Source organism: Cardiocondyla obscurior, linkage group LG15 (assembly GCF_019399895.1).
Source record: "Cardiocondyla obscurior isolate alpha-2009 linkage group LG15, Cobs3.1, whole genome shotgun sequence".
In the NCBI taxonomy this organism is placed as follows: domain Eukaryota; kingdom Metazoa; phylum Arthropoda; class Insecta; order Hymenoptera; family Formicidae; genus Cardiocondyla; species Cardiocondyla obscurior.
The window spans coordinates 4,048,962-4,065,513 of record NC_091878.1 but is presented as its reverse complement, the minus strand read 5'-3'; the positions used below and the strand labels follow the sequence as shown (position 1 = coordinate 4,065,513).

Sequence of the window (16,552 nt, the reverse complement as noted above, 5' to 3'; positions counted from 1 at the left end):
GACCTGCAAATTGATAAGAATACATCGCCCGTACCCTTCGGCCCTTCATTAGCCCCTTCCCGCTTCTTCGGGCGAAGATGTCGGACGCGGAGTACACTTTTATTCGCACCCTAGGCGATCGTCTTATCGCGCCGTTCTCGTCGTCGTCCATTTTCAGCGTTCTCTTCGGCAATTTGCCTATTTCCTGCTACAGATCTCGTATGCGTGTGATTCGTATGGAAAACGCGTGTACGCTTTACGCGCTTCGACGAGCTGAAAAACGGTCGGTTCATTACCTACGGGAAACTCTGCTGTCAGATCTAAGGACTTGCACTTCCTAAGACCGGTCTTAGGTAATACCGCTGCGCCAAGTCGGCGTGAATGGATCAAAGACGTCGGGATAGGATCGTGTATGAGTCGAATGAAACAAGTCTCAGGTACAATAACAACTATTTATTTATAGGTAATAATGCTGAATTACAATGAATACACTTCTTGCCTCGATACTAGATTGTATAAGTCCGGTCGTAAAATCGGCGTTACTAGTCACCGTCGCCGTGACTCACAGTGTGGCGACGATAAAATTATTTTCCCCCGTCCCCCCTCTTTCAACTCCTTCCTGCATGCGTCTTACACCTTTTCATTTTCGCATACTTGACGTCACCCCCGTTCTCCGCCGGTCCGGGGTATCGTTTTTCTCGACCGAGAACCGCATGTGGTGCACGTTCGGCGATCATTTCAGCATTCACTTTGCTGTACCGGAAACTAAACGATTTATTATATTAATTATATATATATATATATATATATATATATATATATATATATATATATATATATATTTGCTATTTTTCTTGGGTCTACGGTGAGAAAATTTGTGCGTAATCGATAGCCATCAATGTTGCTCGTCCCGCGTAAGAAATCGGTTCGATCGGTCGATCTCCACCTTCGAGATTTAATTTGTACTGTTTGGCGTCGGCCAAAGTCGTCCTTCTGCGATCGGCGTGGTCGGTTTTAGGTTCGTCCTTACGGTTCTCGATCGCGAAAAACGTTACGCGAATGCTACGCGGCGCGTCGGTCCATATCTCAAGTTCCTCCTCGTTTCTCTTTGCCCCCTCGGGTCGATCGGTAGCGGCGATGGCAAATACGAATCAGCTATCGGTGGTTAAATTTTCGTTTCTCTACGTTTAGCATCGTCTTAACGGGCTTTAGCTGGTACGATACTAGACACTATGATTATGTGAACTTTACAACACAAGAACCTTACGGCAAAAGACTTTGTACATGGATCTTAAATACGGGGACCGGCCCCCGAAGAAGTATCCCTGGCGTCCCTCTGTATTATATCTCGGCGTGCATGGCGCATTTCGCGAAATTGTCAACGTTTTTCCTGCTTTCCTACTTGCGTACATTTCGATCTGTTAGCTCTTTCAGCGCACGCCAAGGGATACTTCTCCGAACTTCGGGCGGTCAACGCAAACGCGGGACACACGCAATATGGATTAGACTTACTTGTTTCGGTAGTAACTAAGTTATTTATATAAATAAGGTGTTACGATTTAAGACGCTAGGAGGGAACCCTCCGTTGTTTCCGTTTTTAACACACATGCACGCGCACGCATACGCATATATTCGTAAGATTCTCTCTCTGTCACTTCCACTCTCATTTTCTCACATTTTTTTTTCTGTCCCGCAATCTCTTTTTTTTTCTTTCTTTTTCTTGTCGTACGTATTTGTCGTTCGTTCTTTCTTTCGCTCGCTAATTTTTTTCACCGTGTAATTGTCGCTCTTTATCTTTTTCTTTCTCTCTCTTTCTCGCTCTCTCTCTCTCTTTTTCTTTTTCTCTCGCTTTCTCTCCCTCTCTCTCGATTTTTTTATGATACAACACTCGAGTCGCGGCTAATCTCGTTCCACGTCGACTTCGGAGGAGATTTACTCGCCAATGTCCATGCTCTCGCGCGCATTTTACAAAAAGTCAAGCGCGTTTCTCGGCATCGCGACTACCTTTTCGAGAGATTTTCGCGACGCCGAGGTCGGCGTCGCCGAAAACGCCGATTCCGGGACGTCGAACGGGCCGGCCGCAACGAGAGGGCCCGCGACTCAACGTTCGTTTCGCAGTGGCGATCGGATTATGCCCCGCGCCGCCGCGCGGTGACGTGTATAGCAATAATATTAATAATGATAATAATACTCGAAATCGGCGCGCCTGACGATACGCGCGACAACGGCGTGGCGTGACCGATCGCCTGGAATCCCTTAAAAACGATTATCTAATGAATTCGCTCGATAATTAGGAGATAGGTACCTCTAGGAACGCATGCACTCACGCACGCACTCGCCAGCAGTCTTTAGAAATATGCCTCTCTTACGTCACCCACGTCTCTCATCCCTTCGTCCTCACGCTCCCGATTTCCGTTTATCGTCGGTGGCAGCGATCGTCTCGGTATCGCGAAACGTCACGCAGTGCTCCGTCTCATCATCCGTCATGGGTATAATCGATGGTGCGCACATTTAGAGAAATAATCACCCCGCGGGGTGCCGCCGTTGTCGAACGAACGACGCGCGACCCCCGTGAACGCGAATCGGGAGATCGGCGAATATCGCGTCGTTGATATGTGTGTCGTATCGGTCACGAGCTCCGGCCAGACCGATCTCGGATTCGGAAGTCCCGCTTACCTGGCCAGCTCCTTCGTCGTCGAGAAAACGCGGCCCTGTACAAACGCGCGAAAAGGCTGCGCGCAGCTGGCTCGCTCTTGCTCGCTCGTCGACAAAATCCGGCCCGCCTTGACACCGTCCCGAGACTTACGAACCTGACGAGACACTCTTGCAGAGTTCGGCATTTTCGCGCGCTCGCCCACTGTTCGCCGAACTGTACACAAGTCCCCGCGGACCACTTGCGCGCGAGATCGTCGTTCGTAGCTTCGTTCTTGCTCATCGTATTTGTACGTCTCGTCCTGCGACCATCACGAGTCCGCTCCCGGCTCGCAGCATTCCGTAGGGTGGGTCCGCTCTCGTGAATTCGGACTGCGCTTCCTACGTCGGGTCGGTCATTCGCTTCGGCTGCTCGCTGTGCGATCCGCCTGCTGCCCCCGCCTGCCGTCTTCCGGCCTCTTCTAGGTCGCGCTCGTGAACAGTACGGAGTTCTTGTAGTAACCCGTCCGCGACTCTGAAACAGAAGCGATCGCAGGTGCGCTCTAGAGATGCCTTCGCGATCGATGAGCCTTATCGCATGCATGAGACGCGCTCTGGGCGTAACAACGTAACGAAGGGCGAGACATATCGCGCGGTTAACGTTGGACCTCGTAATGCCGCTGCAGCGTTAGGCGTGTACGCGTCTCCTAATGGGAACGCGAGAGAGAGAGAGAGACGCGAACGTCTCGCGGATGAAGATGCACGGGGAGATGAATGGTCGTGGGCGTAATTCCGCTGCAAGACGGAGGATTCGGCGGTACCTTCGTTGCGGCGCGAAGGTGGACCAGCCGGGTCATTCGGTGATCGCTCGCCGGGAAGAAGGCGCCGCTCACTAATTATCGCTGGCTCTCGAGACGCAGATGAACCCGCGGGAGGGACGCGAATGAAGAGATGGACGAACTGAGAAAAGGGCGAGGTGAGGGAGAGAGTCGGACCCTATCGCACACGCTCGCAAGCACGAGTCCGGCGAGTCATCGGCCCGAGTCCGGCCTTTGTGATCGAGCCGCCACTCCACTTTTTATCCAACTGTCGCTTATGATTGAAAATCACTGTACGTTAATAGTCGGCGCGATTCGGTTTACTTCGTCCCTCACACCCTTGTCGACCGCCCCTCTCGAAACTCGCTACTTCGTTCGGCTCGGCAAAAAAGGATCCATTTGAATCTCTTCTTGCGACAAATTAAATCATTAACTTTGTTAACGTAAGAAAGGAAACAAAACTTGGAGCGCTTTTACAAAAATATCGGCCGCTTTCGTTCAACTTGCATTAGATTCGCGGAGCGGTATTATCGCCAATAAAAAGCCTCGCTATCAAGATGTGGGAGTTGATTTTGCAAGGACGTTGCCAATTAAGAGCAGACTTGTTAATTCCTTTCGGGGGAGGGGAGGGAGGCGAAAAACGATTATTTACGTGCAACGTCACGCCGGTCGGGGGCCTTGGAGCATCGAAATCGCGCTGCGGATATAGTTTTTGCGCGAGTTGGAAACTTCCGTCGGACAAGTTTCCACGACGGTAGAGCGAGGCCAAGTTTGGAATATGCCGGGGCTGTGCCGCTGACGCCTTTGCAAGAACCACCCCCGTGCAACCTCCTTCGGGACGCGACCGCCCCTGAAGAGTTTCTAATTAAAGATCCAAACTTTATTCCGTATAGCAAGAAATTGCTATACGTACGAGAACCGTTCTCCGAATGCGGGGGAGCTTGAGGGAGAAACGTTTCGAGCTCGCGAGGCGCCGATTACCGCGACGATAAAGGACGGTGATACGTGACGAAGCGCGATTTAACGTACTACGGAGACAATCTCGGGTTTTCGATCAACGCACCTTGAAGAGGAGACTTGACTTGGTCCCTCTCGGCCGCCTGATGTTGCCGCGATTTTCTCTCCAGCTCGAGTTCCTGTACCAGCGATTCTGCGACAAAAAAAAAAAAGCATAAAATTGACAGACAACCAAGTAACAAAACGACGGGCTTGTGCGCGCGCGGGGCGATGAATGTATGCGTGTCTATATGCGCGCGCGCGGTAAAACATTTATGATATGGTATTTATAATATAGCCTACATAATACAATGCTGTTCCGCTGTGTAATCAACGCGCATAATGTAGTCTCACTAGCGTTCTTGGCTTAAGATTAATATCGGCGTTCGGATAACGCGCTTCGCTGCCTCGGCGGCGTCGAAGGAATCGCCTCGAGGAGAGCGGTCCGCCGCGCGCCGGCTTGCGGCGCGCACGGAGACGGCGGGAACGGCGCGCGGATTCGACGAGGCGTGAACCACGCGCGCGAAGGATGAAACGAAGCGGTAATTAGTGCAAAACCGGCAGCTACCGGCAGCGGCGCGCGAAAGGGGGAAAACGGGGAACGGGCGGGACAACAGGCGAAGGCAGGCGTGAAAAGGCCGCGGGTTTGCTCACTGAATTTCGCAAGGATTAGGGCGAAAACTGGAAAATGTCCCTTTAATGATATCGCGCCGAATTAACCGCGTCGAGCTGTTGCCCTTCCGACTGATTCTGATATTCCGTTGCGTGATTTTCTTCGGAAACAAATTAGAACTTTTAATTTTTATGATTAAGATTGTTAAGAAGAAAAAGAAAAAAAAAAACTCGAAAAGAAATTGAAACGCGACAATATCCGGCCGTGCTTCGATTGTTATAATTGTGTCTTTATGCATTGACTGGAAATAAAAGTCGTTCGAGTAGAGAACGTATAGTGAGATCGGGGGAGAGCGCTCGCGCGAGTCTGATCGGTAAGCGTGAAATAGGACCTCCTCGAGCAAAGAGCAATGGTAAAATCCAATTGCGAAGCCATTAAGTCCCGGTTAACCAGCGGACGTGCGAGAGAAGTCGGCATCGGCGGCGCACCCTTTGCCCCGCGTCCTTCGTCTTCGTCGTCGTCGGGGCTGGCGACGGCGGGACCGAGATTCCATTATGCTTTGAGCAACAATAGCTGAGGGCTGTTTCGCGGCGCGTGGGTGTGAACTCGTGCGTTCGCCGGGACCGTTATATTCCACGACTTTGGGGCCGCGCGGCGAGCAATGTTTGCGTTTCGCTGAGCCAAATTACCTCTCGCGCCCTTATCCGCGCGCGGGGTGTCGTCGTCCCTTTGATATCCAAATGACAATTTAACTGCTCCAGATACAACCACCGCACGTTCTCGCCGGAGCACGAAAGCCAGGGCGAGCCTTAGGGGCGAAGGGCCGATTCGAGGAAATTTTCTTGCCGCGCTCGGCTCGGCAATACATCCCTTTGTTGCCCCAAGTCGAGATAAAGAGCACGAAAAAGCGATTTGATTGATTGCGCGCGCACTTCTTTCTTTGATGGGGACTCTCTCGCCCTTTTTCTTTTTTTTTTTTTTCTTCCCATTCTAATAACTCGGCGGACATTCGCTACCGCCGTTATTGTCCGTCCGGCGTAAAAAAAGTGATGCGCGCGACGAGACTCGAAGATCCAGATTCGCGATTTCTCGCGGGTATCGCTGCGTGCGCGGCGTGTCGAATGAAGAAAGAAAACGAGCTCGCCGCTCGATTCCCGTGGAATTCACCGGGCCGAGAGCCGGGGAAGAATAAACCGCTAATAGTTTCGCTACCGTCTTACACACCCTGACAAATCGTTCGGACAATGAAAACAATTTCAGGCCGTGGTACGAGGGCCCTAAACGGTTGGTATTGTACGCCGTCGCATCGCCATATCGCTCCTGCTTTTCGGAGGGGGGGAGAGAGGGGCCCCCCCGTCTAAAAAAGATGTCCGGTGAAAAAGAAGAGGGACCGGGGGTTCGCCCCCTCACGCTATGACTCCGCATTTATCCGCACGTAATTAACTCCGGCACAATGCCGGCCGCGGAGAGAGAGGAGGCCACCTTGCCTCACCGACAGAAAAAGAAAACGAACCGAATCGAAACCCACGGGCGAGAATACCTCGAGGGGAAGCGGGGCGGGAGGGAGGGCGCGGCCGCGAGTCTCGCAAGAACTGGAAAAACTCGCGCGCATTGTTCGCCACCGGGATCGAGAATGTGCGCCTCGCTCTCGTACGCGGGCTTCGTTATTGCGTTCCCTCCTCAAGAAGCCGGCCCGACGAGATGGATTCCACGAAGCACGGAGGCCAATAACTCGCGCGATTGATAAGCACTCTCGCCAGACGCTCGCGCGCTTTACGTCGACGGGACTTTTTTTCGCGATTACCCGGCCGAAGAGGCCTCCTTCCACGGGATTTAACCGGATTTGCCGCGGCGGCGCCGGATATCGGGATATAATCGTCAACGCGACGAGTGCCCTCGACACGTTTCGTTCTTGCGCGAATGGCGAAAAAAGCAATTTAAGTATCGCATCGAAACGACGGTAATTGGCTGAACGCTCTTGCTCGCTCGAGCATCTCGAGAAGCTGAGGGGTTAGGAGGCGCTCGCGAGTAGAAAAAAAAAAAAGGATGTAGGGCGCGGCGGGAGCATCTGGAGGGTTGATTTCGTGTAGCATCGCGTTTTTAATGCTCTGATCTTTATGTAAAGCGAACGAGGTTCGAAAGGCGGCGAGAGGAGCAGCGGCGAAACAGAAAACTGAGGGACGGAAAGCGAGATACCGAGGGGTGAAGGGCGCGAACGGCGGATGCGAATGAGGAGGGGGCGGCGGGGTTAGGCGCTTGAGCGCCAAGCCGACCATGAAATTGTATGAATCAAGGAGCCGCGTGGAGCAGCGACGGAGACACAAAAAGCGGAAGAACCGGGAGATGGGATGCGGGAGGGAAAAAAACGAGGATGAATCTCCGATGCCACTCGTTCTCCGCGTCGCGCGAATTTTACATTTTCAAATTTCCGCCGACCGTCCACCGTTTTCTGCGCTCGACTTTTTCTTTTCATCTGCATTATAGTTTTTACTTTTTTTTTCTTTTTTTTATACGTATCGCGAAATTGTACCGATTGCGAAAGTCAGGTCGGAAAGATATAAGCACCGCTAGTTTGCTATCACAGTTGCAACTCGGCCGACAAGGTCCGCTCGCTCGTCATGAACATTTTTTGACAACAAAAGGAGCAGGCGACGGGAGGACGATCGATGAATCTCGCTCGGTAATTGTTGTTCCTCCTGGCCGCGGAAAAATCTCTCTTCCGTATGCCGCTTGCGTCGAGGCTCTCCGGTAACGAATTTAATCCCCTCGCAATCCGCACGCCTTGCCAATCGGCGCCCGCGGCGACGCAAAATCACAAGTCGGGGACAGACTTCTCTTTCCCTCGCACGCGCGCTCGCAGCGAAGCTAATAATCTTCGAAAATTGGCTATTGTCAAATCGCCTTTTCGACGTGAATATTCAAATCTCGCATGCAGCAATCTAGAAAAACGCACGTCCAAAACATCCGCGATATCATCTTTGCCGGTTCGTTATTCATCGTTCTCCAAGATACGTAAGAAAACGCCAGGTCGTGACGGGGAGGTCTGTCTCGAAACAACCCCAATATTCCCGACAACACCTCACCGTCAGCTTGTAACCGCACGGGCTACCATCGAAGCTCTACCTTTCCGCCACCCTCGCCTTCTGCCCCCGCGGCCCTTCGCCCCTTCTCTGTCCCGTCCGATTTCTGTCCCGGCTTGTTCGCCGGAAAACCACGTCGTCGTGCCCCCTGGATATATTCAGGGCCGTTTCCCTCCCACGTCGGCTTCCTTCGGTCTTTATATCGCCCGTGCACGCGCGTCACGCTTTATCACTCTTCCGCAGGGTTATTGTCTTTCCGCGTAATGGTCTACGCACGTGTACGCGCGTGCAGGTGCGACGCTCGCATTTTTCCCGGCCGCGTGGGCGGCGGGAGAGCCGAGAATAATCCGCTCGGCGGTCCGTCGTCATCGTCATTTTTCCTTCCGAGGCGACACGCTTGATTTGCGGGACTGAGGCTTAAAACTTTTTACTTCTCCGCTACGCGCTCGGCCCTCATTTTTCTCCCTTTTTCCGCCCCGACATTCAAGGTTAATTCATTCGTGGAAGCACCCGAGCGCGGTGTGTAAAGACTAAAAGGGTTCAGCGTTTAACGACGCTCAGCGCCGATCGTCGCGAAACGTCGATGAAAAATGATACAGGCACGTCGCGGTGCTTTTTGATCGCGATTATTTCCATTTCGAATAATTCCCGAGGACTCCGTCCATCAAATATTAATGCCCGCGCGGCGATTTAGAGTGATTGCGGTCGCAGGGTGGAGGGGCTGGGGGGTACCGGGGCCGTGGAGCAATCTCGCAAGTCTTCGGTGTGGGTGTGTTCGTACGTGCCACGTCTCTTCGTGCGCTGGAAGAAACACGGCCGGGCGGGACGGGCAGAGACGGGGGAGACAAGGGGGAAGGAATAAACGATAGAGACGGCGAAGCTGAAGATGGTGGCTCGAGGAGGAAGATGGAAAAGGCGAGGGAGACGGAGAAAGCAAGAGTGCTGCGAATCGGGCGGCAGGGTGGGGCAAGGGGGGGAGGACAAGGGTAGGGGGAAGGGGGTTATGGTTGCTGCGAAATTATTGCATATAGTCTGAATATTAAAGCGTGGCGGAGTGCTTCGTCGTACTCTGCGGATGGTGGACGACGTGGAGGAATCGCGCGTCGTGCATACTCGCGCACGTACGCTACATGCACGCACACCCTCTCACGCGCGGCCGAGAGACAGAGAGGGAGGTAGCGAGGGGAGGTAGCGCAGGGGGCTGGAGACTTAAGGGAAGCGCGGAGGGAACGAGCGTGTGGAAGAAGGAAGGGAGGACAGGTAACGCCACCGAGAGCCGCGTTGGCCGCCGGGGAAATTACGGCTCCTTCCTTACTTGCGAGAGATGTGCATAAACTCTGCATTACAGCCAGTGGCGCTCATGTGAGCGAGCCCCGCGACAACGCACGCTCGGATAATCGTGCGATCGCGGGGAAAGGTCGGGGACGCGACTCAGCCTAGCACCAGGTGCATCTTCGCGTAGGAATCCGGGAAGAGTCGACGCAAACGTTCCGCGGAATTAGCGCGTCAGGTACTTTTTGGAAACGGCGATTTCGCGGAGAAATTTTTCAATTGAAAATTAAGACTTGGTCACCGGCGAAATTTCCTCGACAATGCGAACGGGAATGAGAGCCATCGCTCGTATAGAATGCATGATTCGAAGACGCGGTGACGGCCTCCGAGGTCCCCTCGGCGACGTAAGTACCCACCTCAGACGACGTTACGTCGAAAGTACCTCTTTCCCCGCGCCTCTAGATATGGTCGCCTTCTCTTCTTCTCTCTCTCTATCTTTCTCTCGCCTCCTTCCTTCCCACCGTTTTGGCGCTACCGCTCGACTCGTCTCGTTGTCTCTCCGCTCCCGCGTCATCCCCGTCGAAATCTCCGTTGTTTATTGCAAATGGATTCCGCATCATGATGCCCGGGTGGCTGTGGGACCCTATTCAAATACCTCGTGTTTCCTCGTCAGGACCAACCCGGTCCCTCTTCCTCTCCCTCGCTCGCTCTCCCTCCTCCTACCCTCTTCGTGCACGGGGTTGTTATTGCCGGCGGCGTGATTGCTCTCGCTCGAGATCTTTCGAATAATTTACTTTGCACGATACCACCACGACACACTACCGCCGTCTCTCTCGCCCTCGGGGTCAATCGCCTCTCCCTCCTCCTCTCTCGTTCCTTCTTTTTCAGCCTCCCTTTTTTTGTCAGGGTAATCGAGGATCGAAAGCACTCGGCCGGAAGATCAGAAAAATTGAGTGGATCCTAATACGGGAATGCGATTATCCGAATTAGCGGATCCCGCCGCTGGGCCTGGATCTTCGGCTCGCCTCCCCTCTTCCCTCTCTTCCCTCAACCTCGAGTTCCTAACACGCGACTGCTACTTTCTCGAATTACCGTAAACTTTACAATGTAGACGGCGGGCCAGCTTTCTTAGGCGATTTTATCCGCTCCTGTCAGGCAACGCTGAAACTCCTTTCGAAATATCTCGCCGGGGTGATGTAATTAGGCGAAACGCGAGGGGCCATCACCGACGGGGACGATCGGGATGTTTCCAGATATCGGATAAAGAGCCGGGAGAGGGAGGGAGAAGCGGAGGCGGGAACGACACGGCGATCGCGATCCTCCGTGGACGATAAGTGGGCTTAAGTAGCTCCCTGTTTATTTTTCCGCGCGGCTCCGTGGGAACGCCGACCCGGGGGCCGCGACTCGGACGGCGGTGCCGAACGTAACGGGGTATCACGGCTTGAGGGTGGAAGTGGCGTGCCGCCGAGAGAACTGACCTTGGTAGTTTTGCCAGAAGGCCGAGGCCTGGCTACCGATGAGATCCAACCCGTATCCCCATGCGGGCTTCTCCGGCGTCGACGGCTGCTGGGAAGGACGCGGCACCTGCGCCTCCCGGTACTGCTGGGCCGCCGCCTGTTGCTGCTGAAGGGGTTGCTGCGGCGGCTGCTGTTGCGACGATTGCTGCTGCGACTGAGAGTGTACCGGGCTAGCCTCCGGCGGCTCCGAACTCGTGCGCGCCTCCGCCGTTACGTTCTCTGTGTCATAGAAAGATAGCAATCGCCCGATTATCGCGGTGTTAAAAAAAAAAAATAAAAGAAGAAGGAAATCCGTTTCTAAATCTTTTCTCCGCGCTCACGGCAACTGTAGAACGACTCGTGAGCGTATCGTGACCCGTTCCGTCGACGCACTCGACGCCCGGACGGCGGAGTGGCGTGCCTTTTGATTTGAAATTAGTATCGCGACTCTCTGGATTTGACAGAATTAATCAGCGGTACCGGCGACGGCAGCAGCAGGAGCAGCGGCGGCGACGGCGGCAACGACGGAGTCGACGGTGGCAACCGAGGGGGAGGGAGGTAACGCGAAAACGATGAAGGATACGGTTGGGAGTAGGCGAAGGAGGCTAGGACGAAACATTATATCGGAATAAGAGATTTCACTTAAAGGGTTTCGCGTTTGAGTTTTGGTAGTGACAGGAAGGGAAGGGTGGTGTGCCGCTTGTTGCTGCTACTTCTACTTGCCGGGAGGATCATGGGGCGAGACGCGCGGGCCTAGTCAAGGTGCCGGGAGGAGGCGGGAGGTAACAGGGGGGAAACAGGCTGCCATCAGCCAGCCGACGACGGAGAGGGATTGCACCGCCGGCAGGGGGATAAGTAAGGAATCATATTCTGCCTGGTGTCAGGCTGTTTGCTCTGCCTCGGCGTATTAATTAATTTATTCCGAGATCACCGCTGGCCCCCGGGGCTCTTAACGGAGAGACTGACGACGAGCTCGCGAAATCCTAAGAAAACCCGTCCATTTCCAGCGATAGTCTGCGCCTCTCGGCGTTTGATCCACGCGAAATTCGACACAGTTCCCTTTTTATATATTTCTTAATTTTTTTTTTTTTTTTTTTTGCCACGGTGACGCGCAGCAGATATTAGCGAAGATTTCAAAGAGCGAGAAATGTGTAAAGCACTTGTTGAGTTATCTGAACGACGTACATTTTATTCTCTATTTTAATATTAATTATTATAGTGTAACAATAATTGTGGACCATCTTGGAATCATTAAATTAAATTATTATGTTAGGATTTAATTTATCTATACTAGTCGTGCGTAAAATTTAAACTTTAATTTAAAATAATTATTTAAAATAATATAATATGATATAAAATATAATATAAAAATAATTATTTAAAATTAAGTTTTAATTAATACGGGTTTAAGATAATTTTAATTATTGTGACACCGTAGTAATTCCTAGTACAAAATTTTTTTCGTATGAATACAAGCTTCTCTGATCAATGATACTTTTCATTTTCGGTGATGCAAATTTGTTCGCGCAGAAACGTGTTCCTAAAGAAGGTAGACTCGTACGTACCGGTAATCGCTCTGACTTGCTCCGAAGACGCGCCCGTGGCTTTCAGAGCCTCCTCCAGTTGTGTGCGCCTCTTAACCTCCAGATCTAGCTGTTCCTGCAGCCGCTTTCTCGCTCTCCGTTCCTTCTTTAATCGCTTCTGGTAGACGACTGTAAAAAAAATACAGAACAAAACGACGATTATTTATAATGTGACCGGCAAATTTTTGTGAAGCGTCGGCGCGCGTTTTAAAGTAAATGGCGATGAGAAGACGCGTCATATGCGCGCTAGTCGTCCTCGTTCCCCGGGTGGCGGAACCCCGGCGCGGCCAGAGTCCGATGGAATTATCCTGGCGTATCATTCTACAGCGGGGGGTTTCGCGTCGGACGCGGCGGGCCCCAAAACTCAAAGTACATGTCCAAGCGGGGGTCCGATCGTCTCGTCAGCTACCGTGCGCGGATCCGACGGTAGCCGGCCGAGTCGAACGCCCGAGACGAATCGTTTATCGATTTCTCACAGCGAGTCACGGCCGTTAAAAAGATACCAAGAGCCGCATCAGACTCCCGCGTTTACGTAATACACCTACGAGCGTCGAGCTAACACGAGCACACGCAAACTCGTATAAAACAACTGCGTTTATCCGCATGCCGCTTTATCCGTTTCTCAACTTACTTTTTTAATTCACAACTCGGGATAAATTATGCGGTAAAAATCAGTTACATAACAAACATATTTATTCTGTTAAATAAAAAAATCTTAGTTATAAAATTAGCGCCGAGTTTAAAACGCGATCCGGCCGAGGCGCGAACGGTGGTTCGGCCTATCGCGAGGTTTCTCTTTGCGCTTGTTTTAAAATTGTGTCACGCGGCATTCCGAGGCAACTCGCCGACCGCAAGTATTGCAACAATGCGGGTAGGCCTGCCCGCTCTTTCGTGTCGGACTCATTCCGGTTTCCTTCTTTTCCGGATTCCTGCGTGCCTTGTCGCTTGTACGTGAAATCAATCCACCGTGATGCCCTCGGCGTTAGATACACGTGTAGGAGGGCGCGAATTCGTCACACCGCGACGGGATGTGCAAGTAGACTCGCGGAGACCGATCGGCTTCATCGGTTTGAGACCTTCGCCGTCGGCGTCTTTGAACGAGCCTCTTCTTCCCCTCTCCCCCTCCCGCTTTAATTATTTTCCGTCATTGTGAACCGGCGCGTCCGGCCATTGTATCTTCTCCAGCCCTCGACACTTCTGCCTCGATCTCTCTCGCGAACTCCGGCTTTGTTCGACGACGATTCCACCTCGATCCGCTCCCCGGGCAGCGAATAATGGCGCGTCCAGAGACGCTGACCGGTTCTCGCGCCCGAATCCGGCGAAAAAATATACCGCGAGGCGAAAGGCGATTGACGCATGGGTTGATTTTATTTTCTCAATCTTCACAATAATCGAGGATAGCAGTAATATGCACGTTTATTTTTTTAATAAAAATTTTAATTAATAAAAAGAAAGGTACATTGAATTATTATCTTCTCTTTCGGCGTTAAGAATTTATAACTAGAGATTGCAAAGCGTGAAGCGGAAAAGTAGCGTTCAGATTTCTGCATATCTTTTTTTTTTTTTTAATGAAATTATCGCATATTAAAATATGCGTTCGCGAAGCTTCGGAGTCGGTTGGCAAAATGGATCTGTCGCGATTCCCGGGACGTTAGCCTCAGCGGAAGACGGTAGCTCCCGCTCGTTCTCTCGATTTAACGTTACCCTGGCTTGACAGGTAAGACGGTAGCGCGAGGCGTAGGTACCACGTCGCCTTGGGCGTACTCGAGCACGACGACATTGCCTTGCCTTCACGCCGGTGCGCCGCAGAGATTAGGGCACGCGGCTTTTAATCGTTCTCCACTCTCGCGTCGTTTCTCAAACGGTAATCAGAGGATCGCATTGCCGGCGTGGAAGTAATTCGTCGACGCGGAGGCATCCATCCACTTTAGATGCAAATGTATTTCTCATTCGGCCACACACCCGGGCGTCAACTATCAAGGATTTTTCTTTTCAATCTCGCCAAGAGTGTGCGATCAGCGTCGTGGCAGCGACATTCCCATCGCCGCTACGGGTCGAAATAGAACGGGGCTTTAGTTCGAAGCAACGGCGGACATCATCGACGAGCTATCGCGACCGGGTATCGCGATCCCATCGATCGCGTCTCGCAGGTGGCCACCGGTTGAGCATCACTGATACGTGATTGATTCCCGGCAGACAAGGCGCAGACAACCCCTTCGTCTCTTCTACCTCCTCGCCATGGTCGGGTGCCCCTCCTCTTTCTTCCACACACCTCGCCGTTTCCTTCTCGTGCGCTCTTCTTCTTATCCACTTTGGCATAACGCGCCTTCAAGACGTTTCTCCTCGCTGCCCTTCTCTCTTTCTCTCTCCCGGCCCGGCGTTTTCGTCTTCTTCGCCCTCTCTTTTTCTTCGTTGCGCGAAACGAAACAAGGGTGGAGAGAAAGTGGGAGAGGGTGGGGGCGGACGGGAGAACGCGGAGGGCAGAGGGACGGCAGCGGCGGAGGGAGAGGAAGGCGAGGGGAGGCAGACTTCTTGCGGTGACGGGAGGTAGGCGGCGGAGAGGAATCGGGGGGGTAGAGAGGGAGCGAGCGAGCGCCGGGGTACGGGGGGGACACGGCATTATGATGCAAAGATGGCGCGGCGGCGGCACCCTAGAATTAGCTCGAGCACTCGCCATTGGCCGCTCGGCAAACCACTCCTTCGGTAACAACCGACTGCATACGTTGCATACTAAGGATACACGCAAAACGGCAAAGAATTGCCCCGGAATGGGGGCTGCCGCGGATCCGGCGACGTTGTCCGCGGCGGATGAGGAATGCTATCCGAAATCCGCGCGCCCGCTGACGTGCGACGAAGGACGAACCATCCTTCTTCCGTGATACTTTGTTAGGCAATCGCGTGCAGGCCGATCTCCGTGATCGCGAGCTCAGACGGGAGCCCTTTGCGCGTTGAACTACATTGTCTCGATTTTTTTTTTGAGCCTTGTCCAGTCCAGCTGGAAATATTTTTTTATTTTTTTTTTTACACGAATACGTATTTTTCGTTTTTATTTTGCCGTCATAGCACGAAAGGGCACCGTCGTAAAGATGAAATTCGCATCAACGGGGATAGGAATGATCGGGTTTGATCGCGTCGATCCGTGATCAAACTTGATAGGGAAGACGCGTCGCTCGGAGGGTACCAATCGACGTCGACGACAACAGGTCGTAGATCGCGGAGGAACTGGTAATTTGACGTTGGCGGATACCGAAGACAAGGAGAAAGAGAGAAATTGCACGGGTCGGTGTTAGCTGGGCGCGGACGTTGCGGGGGTCTAAGGTCTCAGGGATGATTCCAGAGTCACGGTCGCACGATCTCGCTCTCGGGACTCGAGTACGACGTCGGACAATACTTTTGCCGGCCGCGAAAAACTCCGCTCTACGGGCTCGCCTCTCCTCGTTTCCTCTATCCTTTTCTCTCCCTTCCTCTCTCTCTCTTTCTCTCTCGCGGAGATACTCGGGCTTTTTGCGCGTTACCTCGCCTCGGATGTAACTGCAACGTAACTTCTTTCCCGACCGAATCGAGCACGCTCGGATCTCCGGGCTGGTAACTCGGTAAAACTCTGTATCGGGGCAACATCGTCCCGGGATTTTAATGTGGCCTCGGCTGCCGCTTCTTCCCCGCATTCCTACCCGAGGGAAAAATGTCGCGCTATTCGATCGCTATCGCCCCGTGTCCTTTTCTCTGCTTGCGTATCCCGCGCAATCTTAATTATCCCCGAGCGTATGTAATTGAATACTTTTAGGTCGCTGAAATTTACTTGTTAATCATGAAAAACTTGGACAAAATTTATTCGCCTTCTGCAAAGTTTGGCGCGCGTCGGGATCGACTGCTGCGTGCGTGCGCGCGCGATGACATCGATGATTGCGTAAGGCGCGTAACGGAGAAGGAAAGAAATTCGCGGTCGATTATGAAACCAGAGCCGAGGTACATGCAACTCGCCGAACGGTCGTCTCCCGATGCGGTAGATCGTAGATAGCTGAAACGGCGTTGTGCACCGAACGAGAAAGGCCGCGACGCGCGGGGGGAAAGAGAGAGAGAGAGA

The 16,552-nt window shown here is 52.7% G+C and overlaps 1 protein-coding gene across 3 annotated transcripts in view; it reads right to left on the bottom strand.

Annotated features, from left to right (window-relative positions):
* Positions 1-417: 417 nt before the first annotated feature.
* The window catches only part of Dac (dachshund family transcription factor), a 172,887-nt gene continuing 156,752 nt past the window's right edge, over positions 418-16,552 (bottom strand). For 2 of the 3 annotated variants that reach the window (XM_070667189.1, XM_070667190.1), the window contains exons 9-12: positions 12,451-12,597; positions 10,868-11,125; positions 4,492-4,578; positions 418-3,145 (exon numbers count right to left, since the gene is read on the bottom strand). In XM_070667189.1, coding sequence (XP_070523290.1) covers positions 3,093-3,145; positions 4,492-4,578; positions 10,868-11,125; positions 12,451-12,597 — 545 coding nt within the window. In that variant the 3' untranslated portion in view covers positions 418-3,092. The remainder of the gene's footprint in view (positions 3,146-4,491; positions 4,579-10,867; positions 11,126-12,450; positions 12,598-16,552) is intronic. The other variant, XM_070667191.1, reaches the window with a different exon arrangement.